Source organism: Prorops nasuta, unplaced genomic scaffold, assembly GCF_024137725.1.
Source record: "Prorops nasuta isolate Cenicafe-Biocafe unplaced genomic scaffold, Cenicafe_Pnas_1.2 PNAS00031, whole genome shotgun sequence".
Lineage (NCBI taxonomy): Eukaryota > Metazoa > Arthropoda > Insecta > Hymenoptera > Bethylidae > Prorops > Prorops nasuta.
The window spans coordinates 2,413,719-2,434,821 of NW_027116828.1; the positions used below are offsets into that span (position 1 = coordinate 2,413,719).

Consider the following 21,103-nt stretch of genomic DNA (forward strand, 5'->3'; position numbering starts at 1 on the left):
AGTTTTTAATTATTGACAAACGGGTTTGTATTGCTGTGAAAAAATTATTAAAGGTAATTTATCTAAAAGGGACTAAGATTTCTCTCTGCAAAACTTGTAATTGTGCAAGTGAGTTAAAAGTCGCTATGTTATAATATGCAATTTCTTTTCAGGAAACTACACCATACTTACTACTTTACATTATCTTCAAAAAAACGATACTGATTTGAAACATTAATCATCCGGGAAGATCGCACAAACACCAATGAAGAATTGGATAGTTGAAAGAAGTTTTAAAAGCACTGACGATCAACTTTAGAAATTGCGTCTAAAAAATTCGTGACATTACTCTTACTAGTCGGTATGTCGTACTTGTAATATTTTTTTTCCAGACGAAATTAGGATTATTTGTAAAATGATATACAGGGTGTAACGAAACGACCGCCTTTTCTCGTAACTGGAGGTTCGGGGTGACCATCCAAATGCACGTGTAAAATTTTGCTGAAATCGTTCAATGGGTTTAAAAGTTATTTACATTTTAAAATCACCCTTTTTCAGTCCTTTTCGAACGACTTTGACTGCATAATGGAAAGTGGAGAAAGTGAAAAAACAATTGACGAACACCCCACTAGAATGTAAAAATTATCGATCGCGCGCGATAATACATTTGCTATTTATTTCATTAATTTGGCTATTAGATTAATTTTAAAAATAGCAAAATCCTTTTCATTACAATTCCAAATCAATTCAATACAAGTATCATTGACTGAATTAATGGAAAGAGGGAGAAGATAGAATGAAAAGGAAAGTATCAAACGCTAAGATGTCACGCGACTGCACTGATAATTTAATAGAAAATACATCAAGGCATTTTCTTTCTACAAACGAAGGTAAAAAGAATTATTTAAAATCAATTCATTGATGATAGAAAAACTTAAACTTACCCATTATTGTTCTCCAAGTTCCTTTACACCGAAGTATTTGAAAAAGCTTCAAACTGGCTCCTCGATGATTTCCAGAATGCACACTTTCATTGATTTTGTATTTAAGAACTCGCGAATTTAAGCAAATTAGGTGTTAATCTACGTTTCTTCAAAACACCGGTTAATTTGACACTTTTTGAACTGTTTGAAGTAGGCTGAAAAGAGAGACACAGAGAGATAGAATAATCAATCATTCGTTTCGACCACTCTTAATCACCCTACTTCAAACAGTTCAAAAGTGTCGAATTCACCAATGTTTTGAAGAAACGTAGGTTAATACCTAATTTGTTTAAATTCACGAGTGCTTTAATGCAAAAACAGTGATAGTGTGCTTTCTGGAAATCATCGAAGAGCCAGTTTGAACCTTTTTCGAAAACTTCGATATAAAAGAACTTGGAGAACATTAAATGGGTAAGTTTAGTTTTCTCTATCATCAATGTACTGATTTTGAATCACTCTCTTTAGTTTCGTTAGTAGAAAAAGAATGCCCTCATGCGTTTCCTATTAAATTATCAGCGCGTTCGCGCGATAGCTTAGTTTCTGATACTTTCCTTTTCATTGCGTCTTCTCGCTCTTTCCATAAATTCAGTCAATGATAACTGTACTGAATTGAATTGGAAATGTAATGAAAAGGATTTTGCTATTCTTAAAATTGATCTGATAGACAGATTAATGGAATAAATAGCAAAAGTATTATCGCGCACGATCGATAATTTTTACATTCTATTGGGGTTTTCATCAATTGTTTTTTCACTTTCTCCACTTTCCATTGTGCAGTCAAAGTCGTTCGAAAAGGACTGAAAAAGGATGATTTTAAAATGTAAATAACTTTTAAACCCCTTGAACAATTCGAGCAAAATTTTACACGTGGACTCAGTTTGTCACCCCGAACCTCCAGTTACGAGAAAAGGCGGTCGTTTCGTTACACCCATTGGGGTACCGACTCGTCCCAATCTAATTTGCAACGCCATATATCTTGTATTAACCTTTTAGCTGTAAAAACAATTGGCCCTAGTAATCCTAGCGGGTCGAATATTTTCGCTACCTGAGATAATATATTACGCTTGGTTACTTTATTTTGTACCATTGATAAGGATGTAGTGAAATATAATCTATCTTCCCTCGCGCTCCATACTATACCCAACATTTTCAATGACTTATCAATTTCTTCAAACATGCCGCGATGAATTTTATTCTCCGGTAAGTCTTTTAGAACTTCTGGATCATCGAAGACCATTGTCTTATTTCAAATCCTCCTTTAGATAATAATTTGATGGTTTCGTCTATAATTTCGCGGGCTTCCTCTGCTGTTTCGCTTCCCGTTAAGAGGTCATCCACATACATGTGATTTTTTATTATGTGAGCTGCTCTGGGATATTTCTCGTTTTCAATCTCTGCCAATAATTGCATCGTTCGTATCGCTAAGAACGCTGATGAAGACACGCCAAACGTAAGTGTATTTAATTGATAGGTTTTCATTCTACCTTTGTCTCTCCACAATATTTGCTGAAAACATCGATCCCTTTCGTCTAACCATATTTGGCGATACATTTTAGTAATATCCGCCGTTATCACGTATTTGTATTCGCGGAATCTTATGAGATGTGTACAATTTATCTTGTATGGTAGGTCCGACTAGCAATATACCGTTTAATGATATTTCGTTTTTAGCTTTAGATGATGCGTCAAAAACGACCCTAACTTTGGTTGTTGCACTATTTTCTTTAATCACTGCATGATGTGGAAGATAATATCCTCCATCATTCGTATTGTCTATTTCAGTCATGTGACCCAAAAGAATATATTCCTCTATAATTTGACTATATTGCTTCCTTAATTCTACGTTAGATTTTAACTTATTTTCTAATGAATTTAAACGTTTTAATGCAGCGTTTTTCGAATCTCCTAACGTCATATTGCTATCTTTAACCCATTAACGTCCAAAATGTCAAAATTTCTTGCACGTTTTCAAAGTGATTTTTTCCTATGTAATTGGCGTTGAAAAAATTCTTGAACCACATATTGTGATGTGAAATTGCATGCTCTTTCAGAATCCGTAGCCAGAATCATGATAAAACTCACAGGAAAAGAGATATGCTCGATTGAAACATAAAAAACACCTAAATTTTCGAAAAAAAAAATTTTTAGGATTTTTTTTCGAAGTGTTACGGTGAAGATATCACCTTGCGACCATGATCAAAGGTGATCATGGGAGTTGAAGTTTAACAGGGAATTTTTTTGTTGACCTTGAACCATCGCTTCTTTACAAAATGGCGGAAAAAACGATTTTTTTTTTTCAATCTTCATCAACATTTTTCTCGAAATCTATGGTCTTTAGAAAAAAATTCATAAAAACAAAAATGCCTTAGAATCACTCGAGGAACATTCTCAAATTTTTTCAGAATTTTTTGAGACAATTTTTGATTTTCCGGGAAACTTGTGAAATGGAATTTTCAAAAATGTCTCCAAAAATTCTGAAAAAATTTTAGGATGTTTCTCGAGTGCTTCTAAGACATTTTTGTTCTTATGAATTTTTTTCTAAAGTCCATATATTTCGAGAAAAAAATTGATAAAGTTGAAAAAATAAAAATTCGTTTCGGCCGATGTTTTGAAAACCTATTGGTAAAAAAACGTTCTGTCTACGAAAACTCGGAAAAAATTTTACAATATTGCTCGAATGATTCTAACTTATTTTCATTCTTGTTTCAAAGACTTATAGATTCCGACCAAAATTTCATCCTTTATTTCCATTTCATTTCGGCAGATAAGCGTAATTTTTGGTCTCATGTATTGATGAATATTCGTCTTTTTTTGTTCTCTTCTTTCGTATTTTTGTACATACGGATGAGTGATAAATAAACGAAATCATTAATTTCATACATTATGTCGCGGAAACGTGTAAGATCTTCTGAATATGAATCAGATTCTTCAGATAGTGATTCAGAACGCAACGTATTGATTCCGGATCCTGACTATTCAGGTTCCGATGATTCTGGTTCCGATTTTGATTCAGATTGCGAACATGAAATACCCAATATCACTTACAATAAAGCTCGTGCAAATTATTCTGAAAAACAAGATAAACTTGAAAAAGGTCATGAATTCACTTGGATTGAGGGTGAAAAGTTACACCCTGATTCTTGTGAAGATAAAGTATTATTGTCCGAATCGCAAAAAAAGAAAATACGTAGGAGCGAACCTTTTCAATTGTTTGAAACCTTTTTTTCTATTGAAATGAGAAAATATATTATTGATGCGTGTAAAGACAATGGTTATGATCTGAAATTGAAAGATCTTGATACTTTTATTGGAATAGTTATTTTTTCTACATTCAATCCCAGAAAATCACAGAGAGATTACTGGTCATCTGATCCGTATTTATCTAATGAAGTAGTTTCTTCTGCAATATCTCGCCAACAATTTGAAATCACAAAATCTAAATTGAAGTTTTCAAAAAACAAAGACAAAGATTCAAATGATCGAGGATGGCGCGTTCGTTCTCTACTGAAACTTTTTCAAAATAACATCATGAAATTCGGAATATGGAGAACTGCTCTATCCGTTGATGAAATTATGGCCAAATCCTATGCAAAAACTGTTTTGAAACAATTTATTCGAGGAAAACCGATAAGATTTGGTTTGAAATTTTGGGGCTTGTGTACTTCGGACGGCTATCTACTGAATTTGGATCTTTATTGCGGCAAGAATTCTCAAATTGGAGATAAGTTATCTAAATGTGCTTTAGGTTCAAGAGTAGTATTATATTTATTACAACCATTTTTTCAAATAATAAGTTATAACAAAATTTCTCAATTTCATCTGTACTTTGACAACTTCTTCACGAACATGGATTTGGTATTACATTTGAAGAAATTGCGTTTGAAATGCACTGGTACTATCAGAGATAATCGAGTCAAAGAAAAAAATGTGCTTGATAAGAAAGCTCCAAGAGGGACATATGTGGTGAAGCACGACGTAAACAGTGGCATAAATTTCATTACTATCATGGATTCGAAGCCCGTCTCAATAGCTTCAACTGCAGCAGGTGTCAATCCTCTATCTATTTCAAAAAGATACAGCGCAGAGGCTAAATCTAAAATTGAAATACCTTTTCCGCAAGCTTTTCACCTATATAACAAATTCATGGGAGGTGTTGACCTGCATGACGGACATTGCAATGACATACTCCCAAGTATACGATCAAAAAAATGGACATGGGTAGTTTTTATGAGACTTATACAGGCGTCTATTACTAATTCTCTTGCAATTTTCAATGCTGCTAACGATGGAAAGAAAAAAGTTGGAATAAAAGAGTTCACTATTTCGATTGCCAAATACTACTTACAAAAAAGTAGTCGCAAAAGTAAAGCACATGGACGATCTAATAGTGACAAATTGAGGATTTGTTCGAATGTAAACTGTCCAATAAGAACAAGAATTATCTGCAAAACATGTAATTTAAATATTTGCAATAAATGTTGGCTAAAAAAGCACACCTAAAAGTATGAATAAGTGAGAGGCAAGGGGACTCACGGAAAACAAGCACCCCGAGACGTGAGAGGCAAGGGGACTCACGGGAAAAAAGCACCCCAAAGGAGACAGAATTTTACCACGTCCACGCCGTAGTCTCTGGGTAACGCTAAGAGTAAAAAAATCTTCCTAAAATTTGCACAGAAATCGTTTTTTACCAATAGGTTTTTAGAACATAGCGGCCGAAACGAATTTTTATTTTTTCAACTTTATCAATTTTTTTCTCGAAATCTATGGACTTTAGAAAAAAATTCATGAGAACAAAAATGTCTTAGAAGCACTCGAGAAACATCCTAAAATTTTTTCAGAATTTTTGGAGACATTTTTGAAAATTCCATTTCACAAGTTTCCCGGAAAATCAAAAATTGTCTCAAAAAATTCTGAAAAAATTTGAGAATGTTCCTCGAGCGATTCTAAGGCATTTTTGTTTTTATGAATTTTTTTCTAAAGACCATAGATTTCGAGAAAAAAGTTGATGAAGATTGAAAAAAAAAAATCGTTTTTTCCGCCATTTTGTAAAGAAGCGATGGTTCAAGGTCAACAAAAAAATTCCCTGTTAAACTTCAACTCCCATGATCACCTTTGATCATGGTCGCAAGGTGATATCTTCACCGTAACACTTCGAAAAAAAATCCTAAAAATTTTTTTTTTCGAAAATTTAGGTGTTTTTTATGTTTCAATCGAGCATATCTCTTTTCCTGTGAGTTTTATCATGATTCTGGCAACGGATTCTGAAAGAGCATGCGATTTTACATCACAATATGTGGTTCAAGAATTTTTTCAACGCCAATTACATAGGAAAAAATCACTTTGAAAACGTGCAAGAAATTTTGACATTTTGGACGTTAATGGGTTAAAAGGTAAGCGTACCGAGAATCTACCGGTTTCATCTCTCTTATAATTAGTTAAGAAATGTTCCTCACAACGTCTCTCCTCTGCAGATTTTGGTAAATCATAAACAATTTCCTCAATATTCCAAAACTTATTTACGTTTGATTCTAGATTTGATAAAAAACATGTTGTCATTGAGGATGAACGTACGGTTGTACTGCCCGCTAATACCCAACCTAATCTTGTTTTTTGCGCGTACAAATCATTATTATTACTCGACAAATCTATTTGCCCTACCGATAACATGGACAAAGTGGCTCTTAATCCAATTAGTAAATCGACTGGTCTAGGAATATAGAATTCTTTATCGGCTAATTTGATATTAGGAGGTATATTAATCGAATTTCGTGGAAATGGTTCCGTCGGTACTAAGTCAGTAATTATGGGAATAATTAAACATGTTAATACTTTGGAAAATCTATCCGTATTTGAATTGATTCGAATTTTAACTGTACCACACGCCTCCGTACTAGTCGCATTCAATGTGTTTATAAAAATTGATGTCTTTTCTTTCTTTATTCCTAACTTATTTACTAGATTTTCCGTAATAAAATTTGCAGTAGCGCACGTATCTAACAAAGCCCTTACATAAACGATTTTGTTATTAATATCATGTATATAAACTGAAGCACTCATCAATAGCTGCGGCGAAGAGAGTGTTGTTATGGAAGCTAGATTTATGGCTGTCCCATCACTGGTACTCTCTCTCTCCTCCGCGGGTCATTGTTGCTTGACTATGTTTGTCTTTGAGGCGTCCGCTTGACTGTTACTAGCATTTTTGTTTATATGTATCAGTGTACTGTGCTTCCTTTTACAAACGTTGCATCCTGATAATTTACACGGAACACCACGATGCGATCGTAGGCAATTAAAACATAATCTAGCATTCTTTATTTTTTCTATTCTCTCTTTGACCGATAAAAGTTTGAACTTCTCACACGCATATAAAGGATGCGATTGATTTTCGCACATTATACAGTGTAACGTTGCGTTCTCGCAACGTTACTATAGCTGCCATCTAGCGCTTTGCTAATCTCAAGCGCTAGATAGGCGGGTCGCGCACGAACTAGGGAGTCATCAACCGATAAGTATTGATCTAGGATCGATAACTTGTCGGCTCCCTAGTGCCGCGCGATGGGTGTAGTGGGGCAGCGGCGGGACAGGCGCAGGGCCTGACTTGCTCCCGCGGACTGCCCCGACACACGTAGTTTAGAAGTCAAAGGTGACACATAGTGCCTAGAAGCGCCCCGCCGCCGACAAAAGTGCGACCCCAACGACAGCCGCCACACAGAGCCTGGAAAAGAGGAGAGGTGCAGCGACTGCCAGGGAGCCGCGAACCCATATCGGACGACGGGACACCCCCAGCCCTTCGGGCCAGCCACCAAGGGCGAGAGCGAGAGAAGGAGAGAAAGAGAGAGAGACCGAGAGAGCGAGAGAGAGCGAGAGAAAGAGAGAAGAGAGCCTACCTATCGTAAGCGGACATTTGGGTGATTATTCGTTTTGTAATAAAGTCCAGTGACGTCCCGGGGTGTGCTAGGGCTTTAGGGCTCGTAGCACCGACCGGTTGTATAGGGAACCGCTGGCCCTGCTCACCTGTCACGGGTAAGCGGGCAACCTAGCGGAGTGGTCATTCCGTCGGACCGGTAACGAGCATCTTATTGTGTACAGGCGCGAATTAGTAAAAGTGTTCGCGATTGCATCGATTAGTTGTGAGTTGACCGTTGACGGGAACGTTCCCGTAATTAGCCTCAAGGCCGCGGACTTAGTATAATCCCCGTGAGGACTAGTGACCTTAGAGTCCTCGACGTAAACAATCCGGGTCGTTGTTGTGTTTGAGTACGCGGGAACGGAATCAGTGCGAATAACCGTCGGGTGACGCGCACGCGCGGGGATAGGGACCCATCCGCGTAACGTCGCGTCGTGGTTAGCCTACGAATCCGCCGGAGGCGCGCGAGTACCGCGCGACTCGGCGGGACCGCCGCGAACGCCAACTAGTGGCTCGAGCGCGGGGCTAACTACTACGTCATCGGGGCTTCAGCCGCGTTCGCACGACTTAGGCCGCGCCCACATTTAGGACCTCGCGTAACACCGTTATACCACGTGCGAAGGATCGGGTATTGTATTAAGTACCGATTTTATAATAAAGAGAGTTCAATCGAAATTAGCGAGTTAGTGTATTAGCACCCCACCCCTATATTCGCGTACGAGGGTTAAAACCCCCTCTGTACCAATAAATATTCGGGAATTATTAAATAATTACATCGAAGGCGCCCGGGTCTTATAGGAAGTCGCCTATTGGGACGCGAACGCAAGCGGTGGGGGGAATCACTCCTCCCTCCCCGCCTACACCATCCCTTGGGATAGACAGTAGCGTCACAATTTGGCGCCCAACGTGGGGCCCACGGAGTGAGGTCTCGTACGCGTGGTAGAGTGCTAATTTTTTTTTAGATTTGAGAATAGTTTTTGGCGAGAGTAAGATTTTTTTTTTGGGAATTGAGAACAATTTTTTTTGTAGGTCGAGTAGCGGAAAATTTTTTTTTCTCGCACCCCTACCGCGGATAGAATTTTTTTTTGTTTTTTTTGCGGAAATAGAGAATTATGTCGGATTCCGACAAATCGAGTGGAATGTCAGTACGCGATCGTGAAATATTAACGGAACGTAACGAATTACGACGGTACGCGAAAAATATGCCGCGTAGTAAATTAATCATGGCGCTGACGGACGCGGAGCTAAATACACGCGATAGCTCGGAAGATCAACTACGCGATCGATTTGTGCGTCATAGGTTACGTGAGAGTTTCGGACCGGAAGCAGCTCAGTGGAATCCGCGGGTGGATGAATTGGAACCATTCCACCCCGCCGTCCCACCTCAGCCGTTTCCAACACCTTCGGCGATAAAAACCAACGAGGACGAATTAGCGACACCGAAAACGAACCCGAAATTAAGTCGGCAATCGGAAGATGCGCTTCGTGAATTGTTTGAGACCCCTCGGGGAGGGGAAACTTCGCGACAGATAAACATGTCAGAAGAGAGTAGCGACTCGAATTTGACATGTATTGATAAAAATCGCAAACTAACGCCGAAACCGAAACGAGGGGTTACGTTTGAATCAGATTCAGACAGGTCGGGCTTCCGAAGGCGTGATCTTGACGAGCGGTCTTCGGAACCACCCAACCGAACCCCAGCGAACCCGGAGTATTCGAGGGAACGAAATGCGCCGGTAGGAGTGGGAAATTCCGCATTAGGAGCGGTTCCGCCCGAACTACTAGCTAGCATCGTGCAATTAGTAATTGCGTATCAGTCGGCAGGAGCGCAAGGGTTTGCACCGGTCGAAAGGGCACCGGAGATGCCTCAACCCCGCGAAATTAGTAGAGATTCGCCGGGAACAAGCCGGGGTGCGACTAGTCGCCGTCGACAACCCTCTGAATACCGATCGCGAAATAGATCATCGAGTTCGGAAAGATCGAGCGAGTCTAGCTCACGATACTCCAGCCGGAGAGGAACACGGGTAATAGATGCTTTCCGGAAATGGGGTATTCGGTTTAAGAATCACGATGCTGACGACGCCGAAGACTTTATAGAGAACTTAGAACATTGCCGCAATGTTTCCGACCTAACGTTTAGCGAGATCAGGGAAACCCTCCCCGTCGTGTTGAGCGGGGAAGCCAAAGCCTGGTTTAAGGTCGAAGGCAGCTCCTGCTCAACATGGCGTGACTTCCGCGAGGCCTTCCTCAGCCAATTCGGGGATGAGGAGGATAACGACGCGAAATGGGAGAAGGCGCGACAACAGACACAAAGAGAGGGCGAATCGATCAAGGCGTATTTGGTGCGTATTCGGTCGATTCTAAAAGAAATTAGGCCGACCCCTTCCGTCTCGGTTCAATTGGACCTGGTTTATCGAAACCTACGTCCCAATTACCGCCGTAGAATGTTTCGTAGGGATTTTGATTCATTCACGGGTTTGCGCGAAATAGGTCGGGAAATAGAGAAGAACGCGGAGATAGACAAGGCGTTTAAACCACCGCCTGGAGCTACGAAAACGCGCGAAGAGGATAAATCGTCGCGTAAAAATCGTGAAGCTCTCTCTGCAGTTTCCGAGAAAAGCGAAAAACAGCCCGAAAAACAGACAAAAAGCGACGTAACCGGCAAGAACGCGAAGAAATCGGACGAGGAGAAGCCGAAAAAGAAAAAGTCGCGTTCAAGGAGAGGAAAACGCGGTAAATCCAAACGACGCTCGTCTGGATCGACCAGCGACTCTAGCTCGGGGTCAGATAGTTCGCGGGAATCTCCTAAGAAATCGTCTGGGAGATCGTCCCGAAGATATTCTGACAAAGGGAGTAGGAAAGGGAGCTCAAGCCATAGCGGACACCGTAGCAATTCGTCGGACGAGCTAGGTGCTATCGCTGCAGCTCCAAGACAAGGTCAGAGAAGACCAACCTCCTCCTCACGAGCGCCGGGAGGACATGTAGCGGGTCAGTCGCGATATCAGGATCGTGGGGGTCAATTCCGCGACGCAGCGATATGCCATCGTTGTGGAGGAAGAGGACACTACGCGAGAGAGTGTCCTTCGCGTGAGCCGACTCAAGCCGCGATTGCGCCTGCACCCTGGTGGGCCCAACAGGCCGCCGGGATGCAGGCGCCGATGCCACCGCAAACGGTGACCACTCCCGCGCTGTCTTATAATCAAGCGCAGTGGCCACCAACAACGTCCGCGTCGACAATAGGTCAGAGCCTATTGAATAATGTATACGGGAATGCGAGAAATCCGGGAAACGGACAGTAGGGCTCGCGGAGGAAGCTCGCGCGGGCCCGGCTGATAATCTTCGTAAATCGGGTATGACAGTACGATTTACTGACCCCGAATCATGGAGGGACTCATCGGTGAGTAGCACGGATTACGAATATTACGCGTCGGAAAGCGAACAAAAAGATTTGCGGGACCCTTCGACCTCGGAGTCAGAAGATGAGCCTAATTCGACGCGACCGGACTTTAGCGCTGAAGATTCTAGTGAAGAGAGCGTTTGTAGTTTTACCTCAGAAGTAGGAAGACGACCTTCACTAGAAAGTAACCCTGAAGATTCGATAAATGAAACGGAACCGAGTAGTTTATCCGATCATTTGTGTGCTTTGGACGAATTATTGTCCAAGGAGCGCACCGCGACTCTTGGCCAGGTAGGGGGGAAAGGGAACATCACAATCCGAACTCGTCGCTGTGTTCGGAGTGATGTGTTCCCTAATCAACCGAATACCGATGGCCGCTATTATTTGCAGCTAGAATTATTTGGACAAATTTTTCCTGCACTAATAGATACGGGAGCATCGCGATCGTACCTCGGACATCGAACGCTGGAAAGAATCCAAGCGAAGATTGACAGGTCGCAAGATAGAGTAATGCGTACTGCCGATGGTACGGAAACACGAGTAATAGGGGTTATTGCGCTAGAATTAGAGTTAGGAAAAACAAAGAAAGTAATGTATTTCCGCGTGGTACCGGTTTTAGACTACGACTGTGTCCTCGGTATGGATTTTCTCCGATTATTCGGAGTTATAATTGATACTTCGCGCGATTTATGGCAAACGCGCGACCGAGTAAATTTGAGATTCGCGAAAATAAACGCGGCAAGCTCAAATGAGACACACGTATCTTCATGTTTTGCTATCGCTGAAATGACTAGCGAGCAAAACGTGGTACTAGAGAAGTTTCTAAGTGATAACTTCCCCGAGATAGTTGGACCAGTCCCGGCGACTACCCTGGTCAAACATCATATAGATGTCCAGGGTCAGGCTCCAATCCGCCAAGCGGCAAGGAGAGTGTCGCCGGTGATCTATAAAGTAGCGCACGAAGAGGTCGATAAATTATTGGGTGAAGGGATTATCGAACCCTCCACGAGCGCGTGGGCCAGCTGTCCGGTTATAGTACCAAAACCGGGCGGGAAATATCGATTTTGCATAGATTTTCGACGCGTGAATGAGGTAACGCGCAAAGACGCGTACCCGATTCCGCATATCGATAGCATTCTCGATAAACTCCGCCACGCGAGATACATTTCGACGTTAGATTTAAGTCAAGCGTACTTCCAAATACCGCTAGGAGACGAGAGTCGGGAAATTACAGCGTTTATAGTACCCGGAAAAGGACTCTTCCAATTTAGGCGTATGCCGTACGGTCTTACGAATGCCCCTGCGACGTTCCAGCGAATGATGGACCAATTAATCCCGCCTGAATTCGATCCATACGTGTTTGTCTATCTGGACGATATAATAATCGTAACGAACACGTTCGCGGAACACCTAGGATGGTTAGAGCGTGTGTTGAATATTATTCGATTCGCGGGTCTAGAAATCAATCGCGAGAAAAGTAAATTTTGCAGGTCGGAGGTGCGGTTCCTTGGGTATCTGATAAATCGTAATGGTTTAGCCCCAGATCCCGAGCGAACCGCGCCATTAATGAATTATCCGCCGCCAAAAGACTTAAAAACACTACGCCGATTCCTAGGGATGGTTGGTTGGTATGCACGCTTCTTACCCAACCTGTCGAAGGACAAAATTCCACTCGTCTTGTTATTGCATAAAGGCGTGCGCTGGCATTGGGATCAAGAGCAACAGACTTCCTTTGAGCGATTGAAGGAAGCGCTGTGCTCGGCCCCGGTCTTGGCAAGGCCCGATTTTTCGAGACCTTTCCAAGTACAGACAGATGCTAGCGACTATGCAATAGGAGCAGTATTAACTCAGCGACACGGAACTGAAGAGCATCCGATTGTATTCGCTAATCGAGTACTATCCAAAGAGGAGCGGAATTACACGACGACCGAGAAGGAGTGTCTCGCTGTCGTGTGGGCAATTCGCAAACTAAGACCGTATTTAGAAGGCTATCATTTTACGGTTGTCACGGATCACAGTAGTTTGCGTTGGCTACACAACTTGAAAGATCCAGTCGGGAGATTAGGTCGATGGGCCCTCGAATTACAACATCATTCGTTCGATGTGGTTCATCGTAAAGGCGCATTGCATCACGTACCCGATGCATTATCACGCGCCCTCCCAGTAGGCACCGAAAATGAATGCGTCTCCGCGGTTAACGAAGAAATTAGCGAAAATTCGAGCGAAAATTTGGTCACACAGTCGCGTATCGACTTCGAGAGCGACCCGTGGTATACAGCACGACGCGGAAAAGTAATTCAACGACCGCGGGCTTACCCAGACTGGAAAGTTGAGGGAAACCGGCTGTATTGCCATCGGCCGGACGTGATACTCGAATCGATAGGTCGCGATTATGATGCGTGGAAGTTAGTCCTCCCGCGAGAGGCTCGACTTTTAGCCCTACAGGAAGCTCACAATAACACTTTCGCAGGACATGCTGGCGTTCAGAAAACTCACGCTAGAATCTGTAAAGATTACTATTGGCCGGGAGTTTTCAAAGACGCCGTAGCATTCGTCCGCGGGTGCAAAGTCTGTCAGCAACATAAAGCTGTACAGCTTGCCCCTGTAGGACTTATGGGAACTCGGGTAGTGGAGCGACCATGGACTGTGGTTGCGGGAGACATAGTGGGCCCCTTTCCACCGAGTAAGGCCCAACAGCGTTACGTAGTAGTCTTCCTCGACAACTTCAGTCGTTACGTGGAAATGCGAGCGATCCGCACAGCTGACGCCAAAAGCATCTTGAAAGCTTTTAGCGAGCTGGTTATTTACCGTTGGGGATCACCGGAAATATTTCTTTGCGATAACGGTACCGAGTTCGTAAATAAGGAAGTGACCAAATTTCTAAATGAGCATCAGATTAGGCAATTTACTATTCCGCCGTATCACGCGCAAGCTAACCCGGTAGAACGCGTGAATCGGGTAATTAAAACGATGATTAGGATATTCGTAGAGAGCGACCACCGAGACTGGGACGTTCATCTTGCAGAATTCCGTTTCGCGATTAATTCCGCGATGCATTCGTCGACTGGAGTATCTCCCGCGTTACTTAACCTCGGTCGAGACCCAGTAATTACTCCGAATCTACGGCGAGAGATTGAGGGTTCTCGTACGATACTTAGGAGCGACCCCGAAAATTGGGTGGCGCGACTAAAATGTCTTCCTTTGATTCATGATATCGTGCAGGTAGAAATAGAAAAAGCGAGTGCTCGTCAAGCCCGCTATTACAATCGTGGCCGGCGCGATATCAGGTATCAGGTAGGAGACGTGGTATGGCGGCGCGGCAGACCATTATCGTCATCTGCTGATAATTTTGCTGCGAAGCTAGCACCATCGTACGAGGGACCGTTTAAAGTAGTTCGCGTAATATCGCCGGTCGTCTACGAGCTAGAAAATCAAGGCCGTAGTAATCCGAAGGTCCACGTTTCGGATCTAAAACCGTTTGTCGCGTCGTTTTGCGTTCCGGACGTCGATGAACCGGGTGAGGAAACCGTTGCGGGGGAAGGGGACGACGACCCTGCACCTTCCCCAAAACCGACCGGTAAACGGAAAGGGACTCCGGGAAAACGGAAAATGTCGATCGTGAGCGATTCGTCGGATTCCGCCCCGTCTACGTGGACGGCACGCCTGCGCCCACGTCGAGACCCAACCTAACCCTCGCGAACCTGAGTGCGGACTTGTGTGTGTGAATGGATGAACGTGTGTGTCGCGTGATTTTTTATTTTTTTTTGCGGAGAGATGACGGATGCCTCCTCCTGTTCCAGAAGATGGATCCGTACCTGCAGCAGGTGGTGACCCACTGCTGGCTTCAGGGGATTCCCCTGCCGGGCCCCCTACCAGCAGTGGGCCCACCCACCGCCTACCCGCCACCCTCCCACCACCACCAGCCGGGGTACCCTCTCCCTCCGCCCCGCTATCCCGAGCGGGGTACCCCCTACCCTCCGGCCTACCCCGCAGCCCAGGCCTCTGGGTACACCGGTCCGCAGCCCGCCGGCTGGGAGGCGGAGATGAGCCGTCTGCGTCGGGAGAACGAGATGCTCCGGCGGGGAGCGGGCTACTCCCGCATCCGTTCGGACACTCGTCCTCCCGCGCAGGGGGCCTCTCGGCCACCAGCGACGGGAGTCGGACTGGCTGTACCCAAGCCTAAGAAAAAGGCGCATAGGGGCAGACGGGGTGGCCGGAAGGGCCAGGGAAGGGCCCAGCAAAGGAGGCGGGCGGAGGAGAGAAAAAAGAAGGAGGAGGAAGAGGACGAGGCTCGACGACAACGCATCTGCGTTGCCGTCGAGCAACGAAAGAAGGAGGAGAGGGAGAAAAGGAGAAAGGAGACGAAGGAGAAGGAGCAGAAGGAGAAGAAGAGGGAGGAAGAGATGAGGGCGTGGAGGAAGGAGAAGGCGGAATGGGAGCTGGAGAGGAAAAGGAGGGAGGAGGCGATGGAGGAGGAGCTCCTCCAGTTAAATTAATGTCCGTGTCCGCGTCTAGTGTTTAAGTTTTGTTTTGTATAGAGTCTTCTTTTTTTTTTACTTTATTTTTTTTATATATTTCTTTTTTCTTCGAGCCAGAGAATTTTTTTTTTATTTTTTTATATATTATATGTAGGCCGAATTGTTTTTTTTGTAATAAATGGATGTGTGTGTGAAGCGAGCGTTATTTTTTTTATTATTGTAGTATTGTAGGATTGCGCGCACCAGGAGGAATTAGATGGAGATAGGAACACCCCAGGGTCGACTTCAACCGGGAGGAAGTTGACCAACCCCCAAGTTGGTCCTAACGAGGGGGGAGTTGTAACGTTGCGTTCTCGCAACGTTACTATAGCTGCCATCTAGCGCTTTGCTAATCTCAAGCGCTAGATAGGCGGGTCGCGCACGAACTAGGGAGTCATCAACCGATAAGTATTGATCTAGGATCGATAACTTGTCGGCTCCCTAGTGCCGCGCGATGGGTGTAGTGGGGCAGCGGCGGGACAGGCGCAGGGCCTGACCTGCTCCCGCGGACTGCCCCGACACACGTAGTTTAGAAGTCAAAGGTGACACATAGTGCCTAGAAGCGCCCCGCCGCCGACAAAAGTGCGACCCCAACGACAGCCGCCACACAGAGCCTGGAAAAGAGGAGAGGTGCAGCGACTGCCAGGGAGCCGCGAACCCATATCGGACGACGGGACACCCCCAGCCCTTCGGGCCAGCCACCAAGGGCGAGAGCGAGAGAAGGAGAGAAAGAGAGAGAGACCGAGAGAGCGAGAGAGAGCGAGAGAAAGAGAGAAGAGAGCCTACCTATCGTAAGCGGACATTTGGGTGATTATTCGTTTTGTAATAAAGTCCAGTGACGTCCCGGGGTGTGCTAGGGCTTTAGGGCTCGTAGCACCGACCGGTTGTATAGGGAACCGCTGGCCCTGCTCACCTGTCACGGGTAAGCGGGCAACCTAGCGGAGTGGTCATTCCGTCGGACCGGTAACGAGCATCTTATTGTGTACAGGCGCGAATTAGTAAAAGTGTTCGCGATTGCATCGATTAGTTGTGAGTTGACCGTTGACGGGAACGTTCCCGTAATTAGCTTCAAGGCCGCGGACTTAGTATAATCCCCGTGACGACTAGTGACTTAGAGTCCTCGACGTAAACAATCCGGGTCGTTGTTGTGTTTGAGTACGCGGGAACGGAATCAGTGCGAATAACCGTCGGGTGACGCGCACGCGCGGGGATAGGGACCCATCCGCGTAACGTCGCGTCGTGGTTAGCCTACGAATCCGCCGGAGGCGCGCGAGTACCGCGCGACTCGGCGGGACCGCCGCGAACGCCAACTAGTGGCTCGAGCGCGGGGCTAACTACTACGTCATCGGGGCTTCAGCCGCGTTCGCACGACTTAGGCCGCGCCCACATTTAGGACCTCGCGTAACACCGTTATACCACGTGCGAAGGATCGGGTATTGTATTAAGTACCGATTTTATAATAAAGAGAGTTCAATCGAAATTAGCGAGTTAGTGTATTAGCACCCCACCCCTATATTCGCGTACGAGGGTTAGAACCCCCTCTGTACCAATAAATATTCGGGAATTATTAAATAATTACATCGAAGGCGCCCGGGTCTTATAGGAAGTCGCCTATTGGGACGCGAACGCAAGCGGTGGGGGGAATCACTCCTCCCTCCCCGCCTACACCATCCCTTGGGATAGACAGTAGCGTCACAACAGTTACGTGTTGAAACTGCCATAAACGCTTGATTCTGAGAGTAATGTTTCTTCCTTTTGACTGACGAATCTGCTTTTGATTTTTCATTTTCCTTAAGATCTTTCCTTTCCCTTATCGATATGCTAACTCCTACTTTGTACAAAAATTCTATCATTTGTTCTAATTTGGGGAATTCGTCCCTCGTCAAACTCTCTTCCCATTTTTCCACAATATTTCTAGGTAATTTTTCTTCCATAATCTGTACGATTATTTCCTGACTAATTTGAATCCCTAACGCATTTAATGCCGCGAGATGCTGTTGAATTGAATCTGCCAATTACGTAATATTGTCGGAAGTTTCTTTCTCTATACTTGGCGTATTCAAAATCATGGATAGATGTCTCGAGATTAGTATGCGTTTCACTTCGTATGCCCCTTCCAATAATTCCCATGCTTTAACGTAACTAAATGAATCGGCTGATACTATTTTGATTTTTAAAGCTGCATCGCCTATTAACCCCTTAACCTACGATTTAGATTCGAAGATGTTGGGCCGAAATTGTATACAAGTTCGCGCAGCGTTCGGGACGTTCGCACGACTTGGGTACACGCCGATCCGGGCAATTGTAAACATGACGGACATCGCCCGTGGTAGAGCGGTCGCGGTTTGTAGATAGCACAGACAAGACTCGTGATGTATTTCTATCATCTCTTCGTATCGTAATTAGTTTCCAGTCGTTCTTGATCGCATTCGCACGTCGAAATTTACGTTCATAAATTCTAGAGAAGCAAACCCACAAGATGTTCTCTAGAAAAAGATTTTGTGATGAAGATAGTGAGAATTGTGCTATTAATTTTGCTAATGAAAGTGACAGTAGTGACGAAATATGTAAATTTCGAAGAAAGTATAGGCGAATAATTGTTGATGATACATCCGATGACGATCAACTACCAGAGTCCTGGGTTTGGAACGAAAGAAGAAATAGTCCAAAAATCTGGGACTATACAATGACTCCTGGCATAAGCGAGGCAGCCTTATGTCAATTAGGAGGAAGTAGAGGAGAATTTGATACATTTAATCTAACATTTGATGATATATTTTGGAACAATATTGTGACTGAAACAAATCAGTATGCAAATCAACTACGAGAAAATCCACATACAAGACGAAAAATTGACGAAACCTGGTTTCCTGTAGACTCTACCGAAATTAAAAGATATTTTGCATTGACGATAATAATGGCACAGATAAAGAAACCAAGAATCCAAATGAATTGGTCGAAGAGGGCTGTTATCGAAACACCTATATTTAGAAAATCAATGCCTTTGAAGAGATATCTACAAATTACAAGGTTCTTGCATTTTTCAAACAATAATCTTGTTGCCAATACAGATAAATTGAAGAAAGTTAGACCTGTGATTAATTTTTTGAACCAAAAATTTAAAGAACTGTATATAATGAAAAAAGACATTTCTATTGATGAATCTCTTATGAAATTCAGGGGGCGTTTATCTTATAAGCAATTCAACCCATTCAAAAGGGCAAGGTTTGGCGTAAAATTTTATAAATTATGTGAGTCCGATTCCGGATATTGTTACGAATTTAAAATATATACCGGCAACGATAAAATAAACTGTAAAGATAGCGCTTCAGAAAGTGTTGTGAAAGAGCTTTCTGAGTCAGTGTTGCATAGGGGTCTCACTTTGTACATAGACAGTTGGTATTCTTCCCCAAAATTATTTATGATATTATCACATAAATACAAAACAAATGTAATTGGCACAGTACGTTCCAATAGGAAGAATATGCCAAAAGATTTGTGCAGTGTAAAATTAAAAAGGGGGGAGTACGTAATAAGAAGCTGCAACCGAGTACTCGCACTGAAATGGAGAGACAAGCGAGATGTTTATATGATGTCGACAAAACATGAAACAGCCGAAATGACTTCGCAAGGATCCAAACGCACTCTAAAGCCAAACTGTATTACAGAGTACAACAAGGGAATGAATGGAATTGATCTCCAAGATCAAATATTAGCATGTTTTCCAATAATGAGGAAATACTTGAAAGGATACAACAAAATTTTTTTTTATCTCTTTGATATTGGCCTGTTTAATTCTTACATCTTATGGAAAAAACTGAATGATGGAAAGAAACAATGTTATGTCGATTATAAGATCAACATAGCCGAATCTCTACTGAAGAAAATGCCAAAACCGATTTATAAAGAACGAGGCGTATTATCTTCCGGAGATGCGCCAGACAGACTTTGCGCGAAGGAATGGGCTCATTTTCCAAAGCACATTGATCCAACACCCTCTAAATTAAGACCGTCAAAACGTTGTACAGTTTGTCACAAAAATAAAAAACGGAAAGAAACAACGTGGGAGTGTAAAAAGTGTAAAGTTCCGTTACATGTACCAGAATGCTTCGAAAGATATCATACCGTTACAGATTACTAATTTTGTATTTTGGAGTTTTGTATAAATAAATATTTTGTAATACTTGCGCCTACCACAATTATTACATCAGACTGTAAATGCGTATCAAATATTCCACGTAATATTTACATCGGGCCCGATCACCGTACGCGGGCTATGCCCGTAATATTTACTTCTGGCCCAATCACCGTACGCGGGCTATGCCCGTAAAATTCGGGTTTGGCCCAACCATCGTACGCGGGCTATGCCCGTCATTGTAGGTTAAGGGGTTAATGCTGCATTGAGATAATGGAATTTATCAAGTTCAGACAGATCGGTTTGAGAATCTATCATATTTTTAAAAGACATTTTGAACGAAAGCCAATTTTCGTACTTCCCATCAAAAGTAGGCAATGGGGCTTCTGGTAATTTAATACGACGTTTTTTTATCGGCGGCGTATATTCATTGTTTTGATTCGACGTAATGCTGCAAAAATCTGAATTATTATTGGCATTTTTGGTTAATGATTCTTCTATCTTGCTTGCCAAATTATAGAAACGCTCTTGTATACTATCAAATTCGGTTTGATAATTTTCTTCTGGTTCCAGAATCACTATTTCGTCATGAAACTCTTAATACGCGTGAAACTGTGTAGTAAGCCTCGCTAATCTTAATTTTAACACTACCGGATTAGTTTCCTCTTTTTCTAATATATTTGTTATATTTGTTATTTACGACTTTAGGGTAGCGCGTTTTTGAAGAATGAACTTAATTCGGCTTGACATGGTTGAAGGCAATTAAATAAATAATATCGAACGACCTACTGGCTCACCTTTCTGATATTGTCTGTCTTTCCTAGATTCTTGTAATTATTTCGTTTGCGTAGTATTTTCTTCTGAAGCCTGAATACGTCCACCTCACAGGAGGCACCAATGTTTTGTCGTTAAAATTTATCTCGACAATAAATGCAAATCACTACATTCTCACTTTCATTAATCCTTTTTTTATTATATAATCCAATATAAAAAGGTATTATTTGCGTGATCAGTTATTGAATATCTTATTCGCTCTATGGTTTAGTAACGAGTAGTGTCGTGCTTTTTTTCTGTGGTAGAGGTCTCGAGACGAGTTCGACCGATCTCGAATCACGTGATCAATACGATCCAAGCCGACACTATTCCATAGGCGCGCTAATATTTGAACTATGTGTTGTAGCGTTG

At 43.1% G+C, this 21,103-nt stretch overlaps 3 protein-coding genes across 3 annotated transcripts; 2 read left to right on the plus strand and 1 right to left on the minus strand.

The window, feature by feature from the left end:
- Positions 1 to 2,171: 2,171 nt before the first annotated feature.
- On the minus strand, positions 2,172 to 3,032 carry LOC136783027 (uncharacterized). Its single transcript, XM_066742821.1, has 3 exons — positions 3,002 to 3,032; positions 2,665 to 2,885; positions 2,172 to 2,597 (listed from the first exon to the last, which is right to left on the minus strand). Exons 1-3 carry the CDS (start codon positions 3,030 to 3,032, stop codon positions 2,172 to 2,174), a joined length of 678 nt encoding a protein of 225 aa, XP_066598918.1.
- A 5,949-nt stretch (positions 3,033 to 8,981) lies between these two features.
- On the plus strand, positions 8,982 to 11,168 carry LOC136783028 (uncharacterized). Its single transcript, XM_066742822.1, has one exon. It carries the CDS (start codon positions 8,982 to 8,984, stop codon positions 11,166 to 11,168), a length of 2,187 nt encoding a protein of 728 aa, XP_066598919.1.
- A 7,094-nt stretch (positions 11,169 to 18,262) lies between these two features.
- LOC136783029 (piggyBac transposable element-derived protein 4-like) lies at positions 18,263 to 19,924 on the plus strand. Its single transcript, XM_066742823.1, has one exon. The coding sequence runs from the start codon at positions 18,263 to 18,265 to the stop codon at positions 19,922 to 19,924; it is 1,662 nt and encodes a 553-aa protein (XP_066598920.1).
- The last annotated feature ends 1,179 nt before the right edge of the window (positions 19,925 to 21,103 follow it).